General features: G+C 41.0%; 1 protein-coding gene across 2 annotated transcripts in view; it reads left to right on the forward strand.

The window, feature by feature from the left end:
• Positions 1-17533, forward strand: part of FARSB (phenylalanyl-tRNA synthetase subunit beta) — a 59939-nt gene extending 42406 nt beyond the window's left edge. The window contains exons 16-17 of one of the 2 annotated variants that reach the window (XM_010601660.3): positions 183-338; positions 17258-17533. In XM_010601660.3, coding sequence (XP_010599962.1) covers positions 183-338; positions 17258-17409 — 308 coding nt within the window. In that variant the 3' untranslated portion in view covers positions 17410-17533. The remainder of the gene's footprint in view (positions 1-182; positions 339-17257) is intronic. The other variant, XM_023541128.2, reaches the window with a different exon arrangement.
• Positions 17534-25035: the final 7502 nt, after the last annotated feature.

Here is a 25035-nt window from a genome sequence, read left to right on the forward strand (position 1 = left end):
ATCTTAGAGAAACTGATGGTTGCGAAAGGCTATTTTATCTTATTTTGCACTTCTGAGGCTAAATGTTTCTCTGTATGTTTATTAATCAGCTTTCTTTTTTTGTTGACTTTGCTGAAATTTGTATTGGCATAAATTAGTTTCTAAAGCAATGATGCATGTGACCAATTCTTTTATTTTTCTAGATGTAGGTGCAAGGAACTACAGGCATCTCTGTGCTGTTCACTATAACAAGAGCCCTGGGTTTGAGATAATCCACGGGCTTCTGGACAGAATCATGCAGCTGCTAAATGTGCCTCCTGGTGAAAGGAAAGGGGGCTACGTGATCAAAGCATCAGAAGGTAGGACAGATCCACTGAACCCAGAAGGGGCTGAGCTGTACTTTTGGTAAAGATTCCTGGTTTGGTTGGAGGGGCGAGGATAAGGCTTAACTTCAGTTAATTGTTAGTATTTTGCAGAAAAATCCCTTTTCCCTCCAGCATTTTAAGAAAATGCCTTTCAAAGCACGTGTAAATCCACACCATGTATTTTTGTTCCAGTGAGCCATGGTAACCCCTAGTTGCTGGCACCTGCAAGCCACCAGCACCATGGTGAACCTATAAGTCCAAACTGGAAGCTGAGAGAGCATAGGCTGCTCGAAAGCTGCCTGTCTGAAGCCTTTAGGGCAAAAGAAAAAACACCTCAGAACTGACTCCGAAAGACCTCACATATGTGAAAAACCCATTGCCATCAAGTTGATTCTAGGCCATAGCAATCCTTGAGGGGGACAGTGCAGAACCGCCCCGTAGGGTTTCCAAGGAGCGCCTGGTGGATTTGAACTGCCAGCCTTTTGGTTAGCAGCCATATCACTGTACCACCGGGGCTTCTTACATATGTTAGTCATAAAGTAGACTGAGAAGAGTGGGAATCATCCCTCCTAAAAGCCCAAGTGGAAACCCTAGTCAGCAGTTTTGGAAACCAAAAGGTCAGCAGTTCGAATCCACTAGCTGCTCCTTGGAAACCCTATGGGGCAGTTCTACTCTGTCCTATACAGTCGCTGTGAGTCAGAATCGACGTTGGCGGGTTTGGTTTTTAAAAGCCCAAATACAGTAAAATCTTTGTCTTGGGCGGTTGATTAAGTTAGTCTATCTAAAAAAAAAAAAAAAAAAACTAGGAAGGGCACATATATTCCTAATATGTTAGTTCCTCATTGTCCAAGGAATTCTGAAATTTTTGCTTTTTAAATCCTCATAGCTTGAATCTAAGTTCATTGTGCTAACACAAGAGATCCTGAAACAGCTTGAAAGAAATATTTTACCAATGATTCCTACTGTCTGCCTCATTTTTATAACCATTGTTGGCATCTTAAATTTCTAATGGAGCATTCATTTTTCAAAGTATTATTTGTAGTTACTTACATTTGTCCAAGGCAGAGTGGAAAATATTTTTGTTTTTCTCTTAGGTTTACTTCTCTTAATCCTCAGAAGTTGTTTTTGTTTAACTTTTGTTACTGTTTCGTGTTTATTTTAAGCCTTTTTTGAAAATACACTAACCTGAAATGTATGAGTCTTTCTAGGTTGATTTGTGGATTGTCTTTTTTTTTTTTTTTTTAATAAATTTGAGAACTTCGGTGATGCAAGGAGTTGTTACCTGCATTTTCTGCCACATGTCTCATTAGAAATATTCCACAAAGACATGTGTTATGCTTATGGAATTTTAGAGTGTTAGGACTGGAGGGGATTTAGGGGTTTGTCCAGTCCAGTTCCTTGGTTTTACAAATGAGGGAACTGGGGCCAGGTGAGTTAGGTGAGGTGGGCTGGGCCACGCATATAGAACCCAGGGCTCCTGCCTCCCAGTGTCCTTTCCCCGAGGCCACGTTGCCTTACTTCTTGTTCACTGGTTTACTTTCCTAGAATTCTGCTCTAAAGACCTTGCCATCCACTCTAATAGCAACCTGTAATCTCCTGTGACATATTTCTTTATGTTCTCTACAGAGCCTTTTCTCAGAAATCTTACTTCATAAGCAGTTAACTGGTAAAAATTGGTTCCCCAACACAGACTGTGCTGTGTGAGAGGTCTGATTGCTTTCTGACTGGAAAGGTTGCAAAGAGCTGAATGGGCCACTGGGGGAGAGTATGTTGTAGATATGATACTCTGTGTAACTTCTGTATTGACAATATTTCTATAAACCAACACTTCAATATTGTGACTTTCTGGTCTCAGTAAGTTTCTTAGACATTTATTTCTCAGAAGTCTGCATTCCCAGTCATGAGGCAGGCTTTAAGAAGATAATGGTAAATAGGACACAGGCCCTGCTGTCAAGGGAAAAAAAAAAGGAACCAGCGGGGAAAAGACCACGCCAAACCATCTCAAACTAAGCTGCTAAGAAGAGTGTCTTTAGGTTTCAAAAGAGGGAAATCGTGCGCCTTCTTGAGGGCATCTAGAAGACCATTAGTAAGCTTCTGGCAAGTGAAATGAGCTTTTGAAGGAATAGGCAGAGACAGAGGAAGCAAAGCAAACCATATGAACAAAGTCAAAATGATGGGAAACATGTGATGTGTATAGAGCAGCAGGGAGTCCAGTGTGGTTTGACTGCAGGGTGAAGAAGGAGCTTGGGACTAATGGAGTTCTAAATGCTAGAACAAGGGTTTCAGCTAAGTTGGGGAGGGGGGAGTATTAAAGCTGTTTCTTCCTTTTTTTTTTTTTTTAAAGCAGGCAATGGTGTGATTAGGTCTGTAATTTAGAGGGACTTATCTGGCGATATATAGGGTGGATGGCATGAAGAGTAGTGGTAAAAAGAATGGTTTGAAGGTATTATTGTATATCCTAGAGCAGTGAAAATGAAGACTTGAGTTTGAATGGTGGCCATAGTTACAAGCCAAAGAGAAGACTGATTTAAGAAACTCCAGGAAGGTAAAAGTTATAGCTTTCAGTTTTGGGAAAATTTCATGATTTGTGCCACTTGGAACCTTTTATGATACAGCTAATTTATGTTGATCTCCTTTTAAAAAGTCAGATTTTTATAATTCTAAACGTATGATACTGTAACTTGAATCCCATATGCTTCCACATCAAAACAGAATATTCTGATGATTGTACTTAATTTCCGTACTTATCATATGCTGTTTTGGTTTGGAGTGTTTTTGAGAGTTTTTTTTTTTTTTTTAATTAAGAAATACATTCATAAGCTATAACTACTTTTGATGTGGTACAAGATCTTTATGTTCAGTTTTTAGGCCAACCTGTTACTATGGGTTTTGATTTAGTATGAAGATTTACAGACTCATTCTTGAGTCTCCTTTCCAATCTACTTTGGCTTTCAAAATAGAATACTGCAGTGGTTTAAAGTTTTTACATTTACGAACTGCGCAAGATTTATGAATTTGAGACGCTTTGGTAGAGCTTCATCCACATGCTTGGCCCAGGTCAGCACGTATTTCATTGTGTCTAACTGGTTTCCTCTGGAAAAGGGCAGGATGTTTTCTTTCACTGGCCCATCCCCACCATCGGCTGCGCCAGTCTCCCTGGAGTCCTGGACATCTGCCTGGTTCTAGCGCTTGTTTCATAGATGCCTTCTGTGAGAGCCATGAAGCCAAAGACAGTATCATTATAAATAATAGTTTCTCATTTCTTGTAGGGATTTCTAAATCTTTTGATAATCTAATGAGAAATACTATTATCCTTTTTCTATGGTTAAATAAATCAAGGCCTAAAAAAGTGGCTTGTCAGAATAAGTTTAGCAAAGCTGGTGTTAGTTCTTCTTTCTCTGTCTCTCTCTCTTTCTCTATGTACGCGCGCACACACACGTACAATACACACGTACGTACAGAGGCATTTGGTTGCTGGGGTGTGTTTAGCTACCTCATCACCTCAGATTTATGCTCTTGTCTTGCACATAGCTTTTTCTGCTAGGAAAAGGTCTTCAAAGTACCAAACAGTAGAGTAGAAACAAATTAAGAACTACTATTCCCTGCTAGTCTTGATTATTGGGTTGTCTTCTATTACTCTGACATATGGTTTACTTTTTAATAATTAAAAATCCCTGGTGGTTTTGCAGTTATAACTGACCTAAGTCTGCTCACCAGATTCCTGCTAATGTCAGTTACGTTAGAAGTTACACCTAATTTCTGTCCTTTTTAATGAACACTACTAGGTTCCTTTTTTGCTGCTTTGTTTGGTGGTAGGGATGAGTGGGAAAGAACTTAATTCTTCTTTGAGAAACCTGGCTTTTGTCCATTGTAAGAGAAACCTAGAAACTCGTTTCATTGACCACCGCAATGATCCGCAGGAGTTCTGTTGACACTGGAGTGTAACCTTGCTTGCTCCGCTGGCAGCAGCGCTCCGCAGTGTGTGGGTCTCTGCAGAAACCCTTAGACGTGGTGTTTCTGCAGCTAGAGCTGGAAGCCATGGGCACTTAGTCTGACATATCTTTTATTTGCTGAACACCCTTGCAATTAAGAGCATAGGATGAGATAGAATGTTGAGCTGATGATAGAATAAGGTTAGTTGTTGAGTGAAAACAAAAAAGAGCAAGAGAACCACATTTAACTTTTTAGCATACTGCAGGGCATTTTAAAGGTTTCAGAAGGGCTTTAATACTTTGGTGGCATTTGATCAGATTATTTTAGCATATGTATATACTTTTTTTCAGGCTTTTTCCCCTTCGTTTTTGTGGTTTATTGCAAACTAAATTATGTATGTTAAAATGCATTTATCCTTTTCAAAAACCACTTCTGGGCAAGGAAAATTCCCAACATTTTTGTGTTTAGAACAGTTCGGTGGTTGCTGGGCAAATCAGTGGCGAAAATAATTTCTTGTAGAATGTAGTGGGCTTTGGATGTGATTGGCTGCGATGACTTGAGAGTGTGGTTTTTTTTTTTACCTTCTTTATTACCTATTTCAGTTTTGATTATTCACAGTTCTATAGAAAACTTCAGTTTAACTTCAGACAAGACCTCTGATGAAGAGATAGACTTTTTAGACCGTTTAGTTTTGACAATTCTAGCTTTCATGCTGCTCAGAATTCATTTTGTGCAATGAAAAATAACCTTGCGAGTAATCCGCACATTTAATCCTCCACCATATGTACAAATAAGGGTTATTTAGGCACCTTCTGTTACAGTAACACCTAAACGATCATTGACTTGACCTGGAGGTCATGACCTTTTTCCTCTTTAAGGACACCTGTGAAAGGTTTCAGATGCTACAAAATATGGGTGAAATTGTGATGTTTCCCTGGTCTTCACACTGGTTTTTAGTGTAATACGAGCTTGGAAATGTATGAGAAAAATGTATATTGGACAACTTGTTGAAATAAGGCTGTTCAGCTTATGATTTGATTTATACGGAACTTTCTGGACCAGAATAAAGAAGGGTGTGTGTGGCGCGTCCACATTGAGCTCCCCTCAGCAGGGGCGTCGTTGCACTAAAGTTTGGAAGTGTTTAAGCTTCTTGATCTTATTACTCAGTGTAAAAAACACTGGTTCTCTACTTTTTGGTGGAGGCCAAGTTTTTAAATACTATCATTTTTGTTAGCTTATTTGACTTTTGAGTCTTTATTAAAGACTCAACATGTTTATAAAACCTCCATACTGTTCACTTAGTCCTGCAGTGTTTCTGAGCGTGTTTACTGCGCTTGCCTCACTCTCTCTAAGGGGCTCAAGGTGAAGTTCTCCACTCAGCACCCTCTTTTTGTGCGTTTTGGTCCATACTTGACATTTCAGTACTCACAGCAGATTGGCGTGCTCTACAGCAGGTCCCACGTTCAATGACTTGGCTTACTTTTCCTTCTGATAGGTTTGCTGTAACAGTCTTCCTCGGCCTTTTTTATTTTCTTAATTATCTCTTCTCTAAAGAGGATTTTTAGACTTTTTTTTCGTAATTACCCCTCCATGAAATTGTAATACCACAGATACTCTATGTATCTCTTTATGTACTATATTTATATCTGTGCTATATACATAAAAGACAAAGTATAAAACTTATTCTTTTCATTCATTTCAGGCTTAAGAATGACTGAATAAAAATTTAAGTTAAACAATTTAAAAAACTTAACATTTAACTTTGTAACTATTTGCTGCATAACTTTTAATGCTATTTATTTACTTATGTGAATTATAATATATCAAATTAGATATACCAATTAGCAGTTTACATAAATACATAATAGTAGCAGTAATAATCCAAACATCTTTAAAATCATTTAAAACTTATTTTTCAGCAAAAGTAAAACAATTGAAAAAATAATTTCTTAAAAATTATTTTTAGTGAATTTAACTTTTAACTTTTGCTCGATACAAAAAATAGCTTGGATATTGTCAACTTTTTTTTTTTTCTTTTTAGCAATTGACATAATTAATGATGGGTTAAATAACTTTTTTGAATTAAATTTAAAAAGCGAACAATTTTTATTTAATTCTCAAAGCCCATGTCACACACTAAAGCTCTGATGATCACACATAAATAGTTTCCACAAGGAAACCATGAACGGCACTTGCAGGCTGCCTCCCACATATGACTTTGAGAGAGCAATCAGTGGACAGAAAGTCTTGTCACAGCCATCTATCTGCCATAGTAGCATATACAAAAATGCATGCATTTTGTGTATCTTCCATGTCAATGCTGCTTGTGTGATACCCAAGAAAACCCAAACTAAACCCAAAACCCATTGCTGTCAGGTTGATTTCTACTCATAGCAACTCTATAGGACAGAGTAGAGCTGCCTCATAGGGTTTCCAAGGCTGTAATCTTGACAGAAGCAAACTGCCACATCTTCCCTTGGAGTGCCCGGTGGATTCGAACTGTCGACCTCTCAGTTAGCAACCTAACTCTTAACCATTTCGCTACCAGGGCTCCAATCACAGGTATAGGGGTTAGAATTTACAACACATATTTTTGGGGGGACACAATTTTAATCCATAACCACCACCTTGTGCTCCTTTTTTTCCTGATCCCAGTCTAGATATTGGCTTACACTATTCTGAAGAAAAGGGTGCCACTACCCAAATGCAGAGTTGTTAAAGAAGTTCATTTTTAGCCTGTGATCTTTCAAGGGCCCAGGTCCTGAAAGTTAAAGAATTTTAAGGATAAATTTGACTATTTCATTTTTATCTTACACATATATAAGACTCAGTTATACTTTCATCACTTTCAGAATTTGGCAGCATCCTGTTTGTTTTTTTTTTTAATTTTTATTGTGCTTTAAGTGAAATTTTACAAATCAAGTCAGTTTCTCATACAAGAATTTATATACACCTTGCTATACACTCCTAGTTGCTCTCCCCCTAATGAGACAGCACGCTCCTTCTCTCCGTCCTCTATTTTCGTGTCCACTCAGCCAGCTTCTGACCCCCTCTGCTGTCTCATCTCCTCTTCAGACACAAGCTACCCACATAGTCTCATGTGTCTACTTGGCAGCATCCTGTTTGGCACAGTGGTGTGCTGCAGAGGATTGGTTAAGCCCCTGTGCCCGGTGAACTTTTGGAGAATGTGCCCTGGTATATTAAATGTCAGCCTTCTAAGTGGCCAAGCCAGCTCTTAAATTGATGGAGGGATTAAAAGAATTGATGAGTGGGTGGATGGAAAAATAGATAAACATATCAGATGAATCCCTGGGGTTGATAAGTGTGGGGTAGTCTGCTGAGCACATGGCCACTCAGAAGAAAGGCCTCAGTTCCCTGGAGCACTGCTTCTGACTTTGACATGAGCAAAATAAACTTCTGCCTTGTTAAAGCCACTGGTAGTTGGGTGTTTTTCTTTCTTAAAGATTAAACTAATCTTAATTTACAGCTTATATTTTGATTTTTTTCCTTCCTGAACTTCTTGGCAATATTAAAATGCTACCCAACTCTAAGATTACTGAATCAAGTTTCAAGCTAACTCCTAAGTTATTTAAAAATTAACTCTTACTAAAATCATTTTCATATTCTCTCTCCCTTGCTCCCTTGCTTGTAAATGGAGTATCCCTTCACGTTTGAACACAATTCAGATGGCTGGCTCTCCTCTCATATCCACATATGTAATGGTTTCATCCCACCCACCCTTGTGTGCATTAGCTTCATGGACACACTTGCATCTCGCTGCCTTTTAGGCTGTGTTGTCGCTAACCACTGGCATTTATTTCCAGTTTGCATTTTTACAGCTAATGAAGACACTGGCCATTCCCAGGGGATATGTTTTAGAGCACCAACTATTAAAGTGGATTTTGGGTTTCCACCTATAAACCACTTTAAAGAAAAAAAATCCACTTGTATATGTACTTGTAAATAAGATTTTGAGCGGAGGGTCCTTGTCTTAAAAAAAACCTTTGAATCCTAGTCTTACAGAGATCAGGAAGTTCATGACTACCATAGTGATGCTGATTAAATAGCCTCACTCTTCTCTGTACAACTCAATTTCACTTGCTTTTCTTTTAGGTGCCATGATTAAGGGTATCTGTAAGAGTCTGTTGTAGATAGTCCCATGGCCACGAGTCGGAGTAGACTCAGCAGCAACTATCTATCTGACATTTTAGTAATAATAGGACATCCTGTCACAGGGAGTGGCACATTGTGAATGTGAAAAATGCCCAGGAATGCCAGGCACTTATGGGCATCTTACATGCCTAGGTACTGGAAGCAGACTCCCACATTTTTCTCCCATGAAGCAACCGGTAGATTCGAACTGCCAACCTTTCAGTTAGCAGCTGAGTTCTTAATCACTGTGCCACCAGGGCTCCTTAGTCTGTCTTAAAGTTTCCTAAAATTTCCCAAATATAATCAAGTTAGTCATTTAAAATAATATATTAAATCTAATACTGTGTCAGTGGTAAAGTAACAAAATGAAATAAATGATAGGGCATTACATTTCCAAAAGTATTAGGAAATGTTGTAATGGAGAAAAAATATATGTATTTTTACATATATTTAGATAGATAGAATATATGAATATATCTAGATAGTCAGAAAGGAGCCCTGGTAGTACAACAGTTTAGCCTTGTTCGTTGACCAAATGGTTGGCAGTTCAAACCCACCAGTGGTTCCACAGGAAAAAGACTTGGCAGTCTGCTGCCATAAAGATTACAGCCCAGAAAGCCTTGTGTGGCAGTTCTGCTCTGTCATATGGAGTTGCTGTGAGTCGGAATCGACCCAAAGACTCTCAGCAACAAGAACAACAATAATGTTGCAGAGCGTACCTGGCTACGTGCTAAGTTAGCGCTGGTCAGTTATCACGGTCTTTTTTTTTTTTTCTTTAGGTTTGTTTATTTATTTTAAACTAGAAGTTTGCAAACATGAAATGGACAGCTTGACCAAAAGCTTAAAAACATTATGAAATCGGCCTTCTGCACCTGTGGGCCACACACAGAGGTGCCGGTTCAGTGGCTCTTCTCACCTCCAGCTTGCTCTCTGGCTATACGATTGCTCGCCTTCGGCAAGTTTCCTAATCTCCTTGTGCTTCCCTTTTTCCCATCTGTGACATGCCTGTCCCACAGAGGGTTCTGCCAGGGCCGCTCTGGGGCTGACTCGCTGCTTTCACTGCAGATGGAAGGAGATGAGTAGAAAGCAACATACGATATTTTCACACTGTCATTATTCTTTCACTTTTCTTTTTCTTCTACACGCCCTACTTGTCAGCTGACGTGTAGTTCTGAAAAGAAAACACATCTGTCGTGATTACATGTTAGAAGTTACGTTTACTCCAAGTTGGCCAAAGGTTGATTGAATAAGTTATCTGATGTGAAATTACAAATACAGTCTCATATACTCAACATTGCCTTTCTGTCCATAATTAGTCCTACAACGGTCTATTATTATTATTATTTCACTATAATTGTGGAGAAAGTAATAAGCTGCTCATCTTTGGTTTGAGGAGTAGCCGTCTTCCAGGTTTTTCTCAGGGAAAAGCCATATGCAGGCCCAGGAAGGTAGGATGATCCATACCATTTATTTTTGAAGGTGTTATTTTAAATCTGTCTGAAGAAATGTGAAAATCCTTGGAAAAATGATTTAAGTGTCAGACAAGTGTAGAATGGTGCCTTATTTAGGAATAAGGAGTTTTCAAAGCAGATAGTGGAGACGCTTTTTAACCTAGGGTTAAAAATCCTTTGTACATAAGTGTAGCTGAGACTGATTTAAATATGCAGTTAGATGGATCACATTTAAACTCTTGCCACATTCCTGCCCTCCGTCAGGCTTTGAAATCTGAGTGTGTATGTGTTTGTGAGAGACACAGTTTAGATTAGACTTCAGAATAGATCCTATGTTTCCCTAGCATTTTCTATTTAATCATTTAGTTTTTGGCCAGCTAATTAAATTTTTCATAAGGAATGTTAAAAAGTGACAGTCATGGAAATAAATTATGGGTTTCTCTGCACAAATTCACAAAAGAAGGTGATTGTTTATCAAAGGTATTTCTCCATTGGTTAGGAGACTGTGCAGTCTGGGCTTTGCCGATTAATTTTCAAGAGTAAGGTCTTCCAGGATCCTGTCTTTATTTGTAATACCAATTTTGCCATGTCCTGTCTTGATATAAAGTCACTGTGAACACAGGCATCTTCTCCGAGTTCCATGCTGTGGGGCTAAGTAGGTCCCAGTTCTCCTCTCACGTCCAGTTCCTAAGCTTTAAGAGGTAATGATGTCTGCAGGTGTGTTGGGATTAGCACTGTAAAGTTGTGTAAGGGGGTTTTCTTTCTTTTGATCTTCAGAAAGGGATGAAAGATAGCCATTAAACTCAAAGGATTAGGTCTCCTCTCTTTAAAGACTTTAGGTACCATAAATATTTCACTTCAGATGTAAGGTGAAGAATTGTACACATCTGGAGGGAAAGTGGGTGTTTTATATTACCAGTTGGAAATTATTCAGTCTCCACTTACAAATTAAATGGACTTTACAGAGCTGTTTTCTTCCAACCCAGAGTGTAGTAGGATCGGAAAAGTGTGTGCATGTGTGCGTGTGTTTCCAATGCCAGTTTTTCTTCCCATGTTCTTAAACTTTTTTTTCCTTTTATATAGGTTAATGTCTTACCTACATTGTGCTTTTTTCCCCCTTGGGTCCTCCCCCTTTTGTATAATTCTATTGGTGGCCTCAAATAACTTCTGGTTCTAAAATTTTGAGAACAACTGCCATGAAGAATGAAACCGTGCTCACACGTATGGTATCATAAGTGTGTGTTCAGTTTTATAGGCCCTATATTCTGTATTTTCTCTGCTTCAGCAAAGGAAGGTGATATTGATACGCTGGTGGTGGTTGTTAAGCGCCGTCGAGTCTGCTCCGACTCATAGCGACCCTCCGTAAAACAGAACGAAACACTGTCCAGTCCTGCACCATCCTTACAGTCCTTGTTATGCTTGAGCCTATTGCTACAGCCACTGTGTCTATACATTCGATTGAGGGTCTTCTTCTTTTTCTCTGACCTCTACTTTACCAAGCATGATGTCCTTCTTCAGGGACCGGTCCCTCCTGATAACATGTCCATCCTTGAGTGAGTGAGTCTCACCATCCTTACTTCCAAGGAGTGCTCTGGCTGTATTTCTTCTAAGACAGAGTTGTTTTTTCTTTTGGCAGTCCGTGGTATAGTCAGCATTCTTCACCATAACTCAAAGGCACCAATTCTTCAATCTTCCTTATTCATTGTAATTCATTGTCCAGCTTTCACATGCATATGAGGTGATTGAAAATACCATGGCTTGGGTCAGGCACACCTGAGTCCTCAAAGTGACATAGGTGCTTTTTAACACTTCGAAGAGCTCTTTTGCAGCAGATTTGCCCAATACAATATGTGGTCTGATTTCTTGACCGCTGCTTGCATGGGCTTTGATTGTGGATTCAAGTAAATGATGTGCTGGCAGAACCTGTTGACGTAGAGTCAACTCCAGCTCATGGCAACCGTAGAGGACAGAGGGTTTCCAAGGAGCAGCGGGTGGATTCAAACTGCCAGCCTTTTCGTTAGCGGCCATAGCTGTTAACCACTGTGCCGCCAGTGCTGGTAGAGTTAGACAGTAAGTAACGGTTACTATATCCTCAGAAAACTGGTGGGAAACGAGGACAAAGTCCAGCATGGGAAATGATGGTTTCAACCCTTTTCCACTCTTTTCCCTGTCATCCAGTCCATCAATTTCACTCCAGAATGGGACACTGGAGATTTTTTTCCTTCCTGTGATTTTTGAGGATAGGTTGTTGGACCATGGAATGGATTATATTATATATATCTAACTGCAAGAGAATTAAGGATTTGGGAGGAGAGAGAGAATTTGGGAAGGTGCCAGCCTTCAAGTCAGATGGTTAAATGATTATCACTCACCCACCCACCCACAGACTCCATATTACGTAATCAGTAATTTAAAGCTGAGATTTAAATATATTCACTTGGCCCAATGGTGTACTATATCTCTGTAATTCTGTATTTTGTGTTTTTGGTCCTTGAATTTGGTTGGTTGTTTCACAGTGCACAATGATAAGTTTCAATTAGTTTCTATGATATATGTGATATATGGACATTCCTTTTCTGGTGTTCCCCACCCTTCTTTTTGTTTTGATCTTTTTTTTTTTTTTTTTTGTAAAAAACTTGGGTGGTCAAGTTCCACATTGTAAGCAGTTATGTGGGTTTGAACACCAAAGCGTGTATTAATAATATGAAGAAAGGGAAAAGTAAAATTGTATGAGTAGGTGATTTTTAGAGATGGGCCAAATGAAGTACCATACGAATTAGTCAAATATAGCCAATGGCAGGAGGTCTAAGATTGTTATCATACTTGATAACACTTGTCTGATCCTTTCGGATTGTGGGTCTGCTCAGATACCTCCCTTAAGCTTCTACTTCCGAAGCTTCATAAAATTATAGGAATGACTCTATGTGGAAAGCCTCTCCCAACTCTTGGCCTATAATATTACTCTAAAAGAAAGACTGGGCTAAAAGAAACTGTGAAAGGTGTTTGGCAACGAGCAAGACAGGGCGCTCACAAACTCTTTGAAGGTCAATTAGCCAGAAAATGTGCTAAAGACTAGGTGCTGGGCTGGATTACGGCCCAAGAATTACCCCCAAGGTCCTCAAAGTGGTCCTGCCGTTTGAGCACAGAGAGGCAATTATAGCCTTGGAGGAGATGCTACAAAAGCTTTCATTAAGGGACTTACTTACACCCCACTAAGTTTTGGAAATTAAATTCTTATTTGTGCTTAACTGCTGTTTCTTTTGTCCGGGCTTCCACATGTATTTCAACAGGAACACTGTTTTCCCCGGAATCCGTTTTGTGTGGGAAGTGGTTTTACTGTGCAAAGCTGACGGTGTAATCTGTGAGGAACTGGTGGAAAAGGAGACTGTGAGGCTTTTTGCTGGGGAGCACTTGGGGCACGGGTTGAAAATTGCATTATTTATGTACTTTGATATACCCGTAAACCAGGACCTCTATTTAGGCTTAAATATGTGAATAAAAGAAATGTAACATAGTTTGATCATAGAATTTGAATTTTAGAGTTCCGAGGCAGAAGGCAACACGATTTTCCTTGTGTTGGCAACTGTACGTGTCTAGATACAACATGCTGCTGTTTCCCCAAAACCAAACCAAACCCATTGCTGTTGAGTTGATTCCGACTCGTAGCGACCCTACAGAACAGAGTAGAACTGCTCCATAGGGTTTCCAAGGCTGAAATCTTTATGGAAGCAGACGGCCACATCTTCCTCCTAAGGAGCTGCTGCTGCGTTCGAACTGCTGACCTTGAGGTTAGCAGCTGAATGCTTAACCGTGGCACCACCAGGGCTTCTTAGGCTCTTTCTCCAGAAATGCTTTTGTTTGTTAAGTTAAAGTAGCCTTTGGCTACCATCCAGTTCTGATTATTCACAAGCTGAGACCCGTATTTAGGTTCCATTCAGATGTGGCTTCTTTGACTTCTGGGAAGATGTCTTGGTCCTCGTTACAGCATGATGACTGCATTGATCTGCCTGAGTTACTGGGCTAAACAGCCTTCCTTCTGCTGATGGTGGAGATGCTCTCATCTTTGAACTCAGGCCTTATTGTGCCTTAGTGAGTCGTGTTCCCTTTGTTTTGTTGGTGAAGCAGTTATTCTCTCTGCCCTTTGAAATGCTTCACTTTTGCCTGCAAAGTTGGGTTTGAGCCATAAATGTTTTAAAAGCACTAAAGAATGCCTGCATTTTAGTAATTTTAATTTTTCTTTGAGTATTTCTAATTCCCATGCAAGGTCAGTCAAGTGGCACTGTTTTTAGGCTGTCTTAAAAACTTGAAGGCTCTTTTATGTATCTCTCAATTTGTATATATGGAGACCAGAAGGTCAGCCGTGCACTTATTGAACAGAGGCATCAAGAAGAAATTCATGCCAAGTGTTTATGTCATAATCTGACCTGATTAGAAATGGAAAAAATGGCAAGAAATGTTAAAATTGTCATCACAATTTAAAGTATACAGTTTTTTTTAACACATCAGAAATCCCATTATTGGACTTAATTTTTACATGTGGGTGCGTGGGGGAAGATCAGAGTCCCTGGGTGGTGTAAATGGTGAGGCACTCTAATAGCCGAAAGGTTGCAGTTCAAACCCATCCAGAGATGCCTGAGAAGATAGGCCTGGAGATCTGCTTCCAAAAGGTCCCAGCCTTGAAAACCCTATGGAGCAGTTGTACTCTGCACACATGGGGCCGCCATGAGTCACAATCAACTCGATGACAACTGACAACAGCAACAGGGAGGATTAGTATTAGAGGCGAGGGCAGTAGGCCCCTGTGATGGCTGCTGCACGTGGAAGCAGCCCCTCCGCGGGACCGATTGAGGATCTGAAGTGACTCTCGGGGTCAACGTGCTGGTTCGAGAGCTTTGGACATTCATATGATTTAGAATACTCTCAGAGTGGATATGTTTTTAATAAAGCATAATATTGAATTTCACTTCTGTTTGCTTTTCTTTGAAAAGAGAGAAAATTTATATTTACTGATATGAATATTTTTGTTTGACCGCATACCTAGCTGGCTAATGAGCTAGAGCAAAGTTTGATCCAAACTTCTGGAGAGAGGTCCAGCGGACATTATCGTGCTTACCAACTGAGTTTTTGCTAAAAAGTGCTGACTCAGAAAGTTGTTTTATAAAGTAAAAATTCTAAAGTTCTTATCTCGTAGGCTTTCTTTTGCTAACACTGTCAGGATGTAGCACACATCTGGCTTAGATTCTGAAAGAGTCTGGTTTTATGCATCAGTAAAAATGAATCCAATCAAATAGGAGTTGAAGATAGATAAAAAGAAGGATTTCGGTAAAGCGAGGATTCTTAAACCTAAGGCTGGTTATCAGAAGATCTGAACCTCCCTTCTGAACGGCTGGCGTTATCCCTGAGATGTAAAGGTTTACTCAGTCAGATACAGCTCTGCATAAGGGCGGGGGTGGTGGAGTGAAGGGCTTCTCAGTTCCCCTGATCCTTGATGATACTGCCTTAGTACCCTGTCAGTACTTTATACAAACTTTTCTTCATCACAGAAGATTTCTCTTCTTTTTGGGGGGAAATAGTTTTGTTTTTTAGGTTAGGTTTTCATTGTGATAGAATTAAAATATGCCATCTTTATCACATTTAGTAACATTCGCATTTCGCTAAGGCTCTATACAATACGTAAAAATATTTTATATTATTTTATTTGATTTCCCTCCCTGACCCCTCCCCAAGTGTGAATTAGCACACATAGCCAAATACAGTGAAACCTGTGAGAGCCGGAACTCGACAGGACTGCCTTGTTTTTCCAGGTCTCGCGTGTTTTCTGCCTTTGACATGATGCAGTCTTACCACTTTTCTATCACTCCTTTTCATGGAAAATATTTGAGTTTTCCTTCTCTGGCAGGTTTCCATCTTAAACATGGAAACCAGGTTTTACTGTACTTAAATGCAGTTCATTAAAACTCTGGCTTTAATAGACAATGAAGCCGAATTTTGTTTGGGTTATGTGCAAAACAGACCACCCTCTATTTCAGCCAGGTTGCATTGGGGTTGTTTAAGAATGACAGCAGAAAACGTTTTCAGGCCTTTCCCCAGAAATGAACAGCCTCCTGTGAGGGTCTGGTAACACATGCCATCTTCCGGTTTCTGTATGGTAAACAGACTTGACAGTAGCAGGATCCCCTCCCCCTACCCGAACTCAGATCTCTATTCCTTGAATTATGCTGACCTTGGAGCCATTAGTAGAGACTCAGCAATTTACCCTTTCATAAATAATGCACTCGCTCTGAAATGGCAGCCTGGTGGCTGTGGCCCAGCTCTGCTGGGTATTTATAGTTTATGGCAGTAAGTGCTTCAGTTGGGTTAGTCAGGAGCCGTGGGCCTGACCCTTTTCAATTTGATGGTGAGAGAAATGAGTCAGCTTTTTTTTTTTTTTTTTAAAGCTTCCATAGAGTAGAGAGCCTTGATAAACTCCTCTGTGGCGCAGATAATCTAGTGAATATGGAGCGGGCCCATGTGCTTTTTGGGTTTTGGTGTTACTGGCTCTTTTTTTTTTTTCTTTCATAAGCTGTTTAAACTTCAAGAACTGTTACTGCTTCAGTAAGCTGCTCAATGCATTCATCCCTAAACTAAGACAGGACTTCTTGCCTGACTCAAAGTTTGGGGCTGGCCTTTGCTATGGTTTTCCAATAGATGCTCCCAAACTGCTTGTTATTAGGTGCCATCAAGTCGGTTCCGACTCACAGAGACCCTGTGTACAACAGAATGAAACGCTACCCAGTCCCACGCCATCCTTTGAGACCATTGTGGCAGCCACTGTGTCAGTCCATCTTGTTGAGGGTCTTCCTCTTTTTCACTGACCCTCTACTTTACTAAGCATGACGTCCTTCTCCAGGGACTGGTGCCTCCTAGTAACGTGTCCAAAGTGTATGAGATGAAGTCTTGCCATCCTTGCTTCTAAGGAGAATTCTGGCTGTATTTTTTGGAAGGCTCTTTTTCAGACAGAACTGCGAGCCAAATTCTGGCACTGTGGGCTGTAACCAGATCCGGCTGATCACCTTAGCCTGCAGATGACAGTGCTGGTGTGTTTCTCTGTGTAATAAGGTAGATGAGTGATGTTCTGAACAGAAAATGCATTCGCTATAGACTAATCCAGCAAGTATCTATGAATAAAGCTGAATTTTCCATGCACAAGCACCTTGGTGTATTATCATGTACTTTTACTACTAGAAAGTGTAAGGAGGCACTCTTTTCATAGCCAGTGGTTTAAAGAGTGGCTTGCTTTTTTTTTTTTTTTTAAGTAGACTAAAGTGCTTTAGTGTTAAATATCTATTGGCATTTTTTTCTAGGAGAAACATTGATTTTTCGCTGTCTGTTTTCCAGGCTCCGCTTTCTTCCCTGGGCGATGTGCTGAGATCTTTGCCCGGGGTCAGAGCATCGGGAAGCTTGGGGTCCTTCATCCTGACGTCATCACCAAATTTGAGCTGACCATGCCCTGCTCCTCCCTGGAGATCAATATCGAGCCCTTTTTGTGAAGATGGGGTGCTAGTGTGTGACCCTCTCTCGAGTGTCCCTTTCTTCTTCCCCAATGTCCTTTACCCTCCTCCACAGGGGACCTCCATTTGTGCTCTAATGTTTAATAAAGTAAAAAACACTGGCGCTCTGGGTCGATATCACCTTTCACTGCTTCAAGCCAGCTTGTGCAGTACATGAATGCGGTATTGGCGCGTGATGTTCAGGGTTGGGCCAAAGCCCAGCAGACTGCCAGCAGAATGCACTACTAACAGGAGATAGGGGCGGTTCCGAACGTCAGAAAGGCTCCTCAGACAGCGGCGCTTCCTGCCCTCACTGATGACTCCCCTGCAGAACAGGGTCCCATCCTTTTCCTGACTGATGAAGCCAGATCATTGATAGCACATACGTTGAATGACCGTGAGCATAACGAAGGGTTTAGCGTTTATTTCCTACATTTCACATGTGCTCATCATTGAGAAACAATAACAGTATTTTTATAAAACTTTTAAGAATCATAGAATCGGTATTGTGAATTTGATTGATTGAATACCAATTCAACCACCATTGAATAGTTGCAGCCTTTGAAAGTCATTTTAAAGTAAAAAAAAAAAATTGCAATGCAAGTATTCAAAATATTTGAGGTTGCCTAGCTATTTTTTATGCCATGACTCTCTAAGGTAGCGTTCGAGGACTTGCAATACAGATCCGTTCTACTAGAAGAGTTGAAACGGACAATCGTTGATATCAGTGCAATATGAACATAATAAAACAGTGGAAAACCCATTTTTGCCCTAGGCTACACGTTACTGTAATTGATCAGTTAGAAAGTCATGGTTTTAAATAGTTAAGCTACTAGTTTCTGTCTTATTTTACAGGAGTTATTAGATCTCTCCTCTGAAGCTAAGCTTCAGTCAGTCCCCTTGCCTTACCTCCTCATTTCTTTTCAGACTTTGATCTAGAATCCTCCAACAGGTATTCAGTCTAATGTTTGAGAGAAGTTCCTAGTATTATTGCAATGATATGAAACACAGTAAAATGTAAAACTTTAAAATAAGCCCCAGCAGAAATAGCTCAGAAAGACAGACAAATTTTGTTTATGGACATTCTGCATCCCACTTTGGAGAGTAGCGTCTGGGGTCTTAAACACTAGCAAGTGGCCATCTAAGATGCATCACTTGGTCTCAGCCCACCTGGAGCAAAGAAGAATGAAGAACACCAAAGACACAAGGTAATTATGAACCCAAGAGACAGAAAGGGCCACATAAACCAGAGACTACATCAGCCTGAGACCAGAAGAGCTAGATGGTTCCTGGCTATGCCAATGTCTGCCCTGACAGGGAGCACCACAGAGAACCCCTGAGGGAGCAGGACAGCAGTGCCATGCAGACTTCAAATTCTCATAAAAAGACCAGGCTTAATGGTCTGACAGACTAGAAACACCCCAGAGGTCATGGTCCCCAGACCTTCTGTTAGCCCAAAACAGGAACCGTTCCCAAAGCCAACTCTTCAGACGGATTGGACTGGACCATGGGATTGAAACTGATACTGGTGAAGAGTGAGCTTCTTGGATCAAGTAGACACATGAGACTGTGTGGAGGGGAGATGAGAGGGCAGAGGGGAACAGGAGCTGGCTGAATGGACATGAAAATAGAGAGTGGAGGGAAGGAGTGTGCCGTCTCATTAAGGGGGGAACAACCAGGAGTATATAGCAGGGCGTATAAAATTTTTGTATGAGAGACTGACCTGATTTGTAAACTTTTAAAACAATAAAAATTTTTTAAAAAAAGAATTTTGTTTATGGAGCTCTTGCTGACTGAGCCTGTTGCAAAACCCAACCCTATTACAACCTTGAATCAGAGGCAGCAGTGTCCAACATGGCACAATTTATAAACATACGAACTTCCAGCTATGCCTTCCCAATCCTAAACAGAATAGCAGATTCTTAGGTTTTCGAAATGAAGTAAGATATACCTATATAAAAGAATGTATGTCAAAGGACTTGTATCAGAATACATAAAGAATTCTTACAACTTAAGAGAAACAACCCAATTTTGTTTTAAATGGACAAAAGATTTGAACAGACATTTCCTGAGAGAAGACAGATGAATGGCCAGTAAGCACATGAAAAGAGGCCCAACATCATTAGTTATCCCACGCACTGCCGTCAAGTTGATTCTGACTCACAGTGACCCCATAGGACGGACTAGAACTGCCCCCACAGAGTTTCCAAGGACCCCCTGGCAGGTTCAAACTGCCGACCTCTTGGTTAGCAGCCATAGCACTTAACCACTATGCCACCAAGGGTTTCCACATTAGTTATGAGAGAAGTGCACATAAAAAACACAATGGAATACTGTTTTACACCCAGTGGAATGGCTAAAATTTAAAAGACTGATCATACCAAGCGTTGGCGAGAATGTGGAGCAACTCAGACTTTCATGCACTGTTGGTGAAAATGTAAAATAATACAGCCACTTTGAAAAGCAGTTTGGTGGTTTCTTCCAACCGAAACACACACCTACCATGTAATCTAGCCATTCTATTCCTAGGTTAACCCATGTGGCCCTACAAAGACTTGTATGGGAATGTTTACAGCAGTGTCATGGATAATACCTACAACCCAAAAGTCCCCTCGGATGGATAAACAATGTGTGACATATCCATACTATGGAATTCTTCTCAGCAATAAAAACCGGAATGAACTGTTGATACAGAAAACAACGTGAATGAATTTCAAAAGCATCATGCTAAGTGAAAGCAGCCAGACACAATTGGCTACATATGATTTCATTTATGTGAAATTCTAGAAGAGTCAAAGGCAGATTAGTGGTTGGCTGGGGCTTGGGGAGAAAACTGGCAGCAAAGAGTTGAGAGAAAACTTTGAGGTGATGCTATATATTCTGTATTTTGATTGAGGTGGTAGCTACACTTAGAATGTAGGTTATACCTCAGTAAAGCTAGGAGAAAAAAAATATAATGCACCGTGTGGTATTTTAATAATTTTAACTACACAATACCAGCAAATGCATGCACAGGGTAAAAGAACATGAATTTTAGGATTGGCATTTCTGCAAAAGGTGGCTTACTTGTCCACTACTCTTACTGAGACATTCTAGTTTCAGGTTCACTGGTTAAAATCATGGCTCGGGATCATATGAGAGCTAGTGGGGAGCCATTTGTCCTCAGTTAAGCAGCCAGCCACCTCGATATCTTTTGGGTGGTCAGAAATTACTTGTAATGAAAACCCTAAAAACAAAAACCCAGTGAAAGGGGAAGATCAACTCCATCTATCATATAGCTCTTCTGCCCTCTGGAGCAGGGAAGGGTAGGAAGAGACACAGTATCGGGTACCTTACAAGAAGAAATAACCCTTCAGCTTGCCAGTCGATGTTCCACCACCAGATGACCCTGCACTTGTCCTGTGTGAAGCACTTGAACTGGAGCCAGGGCAGTCTGGGCACTGCCAGGAGCCTCCAATGGAGAAGGCACACACCTTCTCAGTAAAAAATGAGAGCCTTACTATTAAAAGGAAAATTAAATATACTTGAGTCTTGTTCTAGCTTGCAGATAAACTCTACTACTGCAGTCTGACATTCCTGCATTCATGTGATCTTATTTCAACTTTTTTTTTTTTTTAGTGTGACAATTATGGATGGTAGTTAGAATAGGAATTCTCCTCCATTTGTAAGATGAGAACAATTGAGGTTCTATGAGATTAATAACTTGTCCAAAGTCACATGGATAAAAAGTAAGCTGGAGATACTGAGTAAGAGTGACTTAAAGCCTACAGCTCACTTTACAGTTTGCTGAATTTACCTATTTACCCTAAATGTTGAAATTTTTTATACATTTTGGTTTTTTTAATATAAAAAATACCAGAAAACTTACACTTAAAGCACAATAAATTTTAAAAAACCCAGAAAACACAAAAAGTTAAAAAATCATATCCCACTACTATAAAATTTTTTGTAAAAAACTACCTTTTCTTCTCCAGTGTCCCCTAAAGTAACTGTTATTAGCAATTTCACATGTCCTGTTTCTGACATTTTCCCTAATTTGGGCAGTCAGCCACACACACACACACTCATGTTTTTGGGGTCATGCTCTAACCTGAGTCGGAATCGACTCGACAACACTGGGTTTGTTTTTTTGCTCTAATCTATGTACTGGTTAGTGCTAAGTTTTGTTTTTTATTTTTACATAGTATTTCTTACGACATTTCACTTATGCCTCATCTTTCCAAGTCAGTACTTACAGACGTTACCTCATTCTTTTAAATGATACAGTATTCCAAGGCTGCCCCCCCGCCCCGCCTTGTTCAGCTATTCCTTGGCTGGTGGTCATTCAGTTGCAACATTTTGCAATTACAATAGTGCTCCAGTGAATTTGCGTATGTTGTTGGTAGGTGCCATTGAGTCGGTTCTGACTCATAGCAACTCTGTGTATATTGGACAAAATGAAACAGTGCCTGGTCCCGCACCATCCTCACAATTGTTATGCTTCAGCCCATTGTTGCAGTCACTGTGGCAGTCCATCTCGTTGAGGATCTTCCTCTTTTTCGCTGACCCTCTACCAAGCATGATGTCCTTCTCCAGGGACTGATCCCTCCCGATAACATGTCCAAAGTATGTGAAACGTATCTCGCCATTCTTGCTTCTAAGGATCATTGTGGTTGTACTTCTTCCAAGATAGATTTGTTCGTTCTTTTGGCAGCCCACGGTATATTCAATATTCATCACCCATACCACAGTTCAAAGGCATCAATTCTTCTGTCTTCCTTATTCATCGTCCGGTTTTCACATGCATGTGAGGCTACTGAAAACATCATGGCTTGGGTCAGGACACCTTAGTCTTCAAGGTGACATTGCGTATGCATCCCCCCTAAGACAGCACTCACTGGTTCAGCTCAAGGAAAACCAGTCAGTCCTAATGGATGCAAGACTGTGAACATCCACATTAGGTATTCGGTAGACGTATTCGGGAAGAATGGGATCCATTAGATGTGACTTTTGTACTTGGAGCCCTGGTGGTGCAGTAATTAAGAATTCAGATGCTAACCAAAAGGTCAGCATTTCGAATCCACCAGGCACTCCATGGAAACCCTATGGAGCAATTCTACTCTGTCCTATAGGGTCGCTATGAGTCAGGATCAACTCAACAACAGCAACGGGTTTGTACTTGAGCGATATAATTTTAATAGGCTGGATTCCTAGGTATAGGGGTTGCCAGGTAAAAGGATATGTTTTGAATTAAAAATATATTGTTGAGTGACTCATTACTTTTCAAACAGGAGTAGCCTAACCAGAAATTAGTTAGCCATCACTTGGCTATTAACCAAAAGGTTGGTGGTTCAAATCTACCCAGTGGCACCTCAGAAGAAAGGCTTGGCAATCTACTTTTGGAAGATCACAGCCACTGAAAACCCTGTGGAGTAGTTCCACTCTGAAACGCCTGGGGTCGCCATGAATCAGAATCAACTTGACAGCTACAGGAACTGGCACCTGACCGCTGCACCAGTCTCAGCAACGATGGGCTCATCAGGTTGACAGGGAGAACATCGCTCAAAATCTTGCTTCTCAGTCTTAGCCTCCCCTGTGCTTGGTATCTTGTAGAAGCATTACTAACCCTAATGCGTGGGTGTTGGCTTTGGCTCTTTTGTGCATCTTATCCAAAAGTAGACAGGCGGCCTTAAAGGGACACAACTACCTTCAGAAAGCAAAATATGTCCTCCTAATGGCAATAGCATTTAACACATCTGGAGTCTTCCAAATTGTGACTTATTATAAGTATCTCGAATAACTTTATGTACATTATTGGAATCTTGCATTAAAATGGTAGAGGCCAGCATGCATAATAAAACTCAAGGCAGCAGTACATGTCTGGGACATCTTTGAACAGCTCCCTACGGCTCCTGACCAAAGCCAGGAAGAGGAGCCAAGGGCCCTGCCTGATGAACAAGCCAGGCAGTCAAAGGGCACAGCAGGCCCAAAGCAGCTTTAGTCCCAACCTCTGCCTGCACTGTGTCAGGCAGTGTGCTTTGCATTGACTTTCTAGTAGACAGAAAGGAACACTCTAAACACTACAGGCAGACTGCAGCTCAACACATATCTCCAGCAAAGGGTCTAATTCAATTAAGTCTGGCCAAAGCTCTCTCTGTTTTTTCTCCCCCATGTGACTGAGGCCTTGGGCTAAGAGATGCTCAGCGCCCACACCCAAGTCTTTCGCTCCTCATAGGTAAGGTTTGGCCTTCGTTGTTTCTGTGTAACAAAGCCAGGAACACTGCATGGTTGTACACTAGAAAACGTTTTTTTCAAAGCCCCCTGGTGTTAGGAGGAACTTGCAAGGCTTTGAGGGGTAGCTACTGCAGTGTTTGAATTATAGGACTTGCCAGACTTTCAAAGCAAATCTGTCCTCTCTTTAAGACAGAAAAGTGAAGACGTTAAGGAGATGTGGTGCCTGTAGAACTTGTGGTCCTACATTCAAGTCACAACTTTTTGTCATGAGGCGTGAAAACATGCCTGCCCCTAAAGTAAGCACCAGCTTAGGACCAACAAGAAACCAGTCGAGGGATGCAAACCTGTGTAAACATCCACATTTGGTGCCGATAGAAACAGAGTAAACGACCTGTCAGAGATAAACCCAAACCGAACCCACTGCCCTTGAGTCGATTCCGACTCACAGCAACGCATTGCTGTCGAGTCGATTCCGACTCCGATTCATAGCGACCCTATAGGACAGGGTAGAACAGCCCCATAGAGTTTCCAAGGAGCACCTGGTGGATTTGAACTGCCAGCCTTTTGGTCAGCAGCTGTAGCACTTAACCACTCTACCACCAGGGTTTCCAAATAGGACAGAGTAAAACTGTCCCATAGGTTTCCTAGGTTGCGGTTTTTATGGAAGCTGGCACTAGTTTTTTTTTGTTTTTTTTTTTCCCTTGGAGCGGCTGGTGGGTGCAAACTGCTGACCTTTGGTTAGCAGCCGAGCATTTTACCACTGCACCACCAGGGCTCCTCCATCAGAGACGGATGGGACTAATTAGAGATTTCTTAGATCTGAGGTTTGGCCAGATTTTTAAACAAATAGCACTTGGGTGACCCTGAGACGGATGAAGAAATTCCAGAGAGGCAGCCCTTGCGGGTTGTGTTGTAGGAAGGAGAGGGAACATTCAGGTGCAATGGCTTGTGGAGAACTGGGGCACAACACCTGTCACGTGGATGGCAGCACCTGCTGCCCGGGCTGGGGTTTGTATTGGAGAATAATGAAAACCACCATGTACCAGCTAGAAAGCCAGTGAGGCAGGCAGTCATGAAAGGATTATTAACCATCCCATAATAGTTGTTTTTCAGAAAAGTCTACTCTTGCTACATTTTTGTTACAAATTTTGCAGCACTGCACCATGATTGGTCAAATCCCCAGGTTTCTTGTTTTCTCCTGGCAGAAGGCCAGGCTCAGGCTCACTGACTCTGAATCTAACCGCTATATGACCTTCCTGGGGTGGCAGTAGCGAGCCCTCACCATTTTTTCAGGGCTGCCTGCAGTCTTTTTAGAGTGATGCGCAAAAACCCCTTCACTAAAATTATGCGGACTGCACACGCATCAAAAGACTGAAGATCCTCCCCTCACTGGTCATACATGTGTATGTCACT

Source organism: Loxodonta africana, chromosome 6 (assembly GCF_030014295.1).
Source record: "Loxodonta africana isolate mLoxAfr1 chromosome 6, mLoxAfr1.hap2, whole genome shotgun sequence".
Lineage (NCBI taxonomy): Eukaryota > Metazoa > Chordata > Mammalia > Proboscidea > Elephantidae > Loxodonta > Loxodonta africana.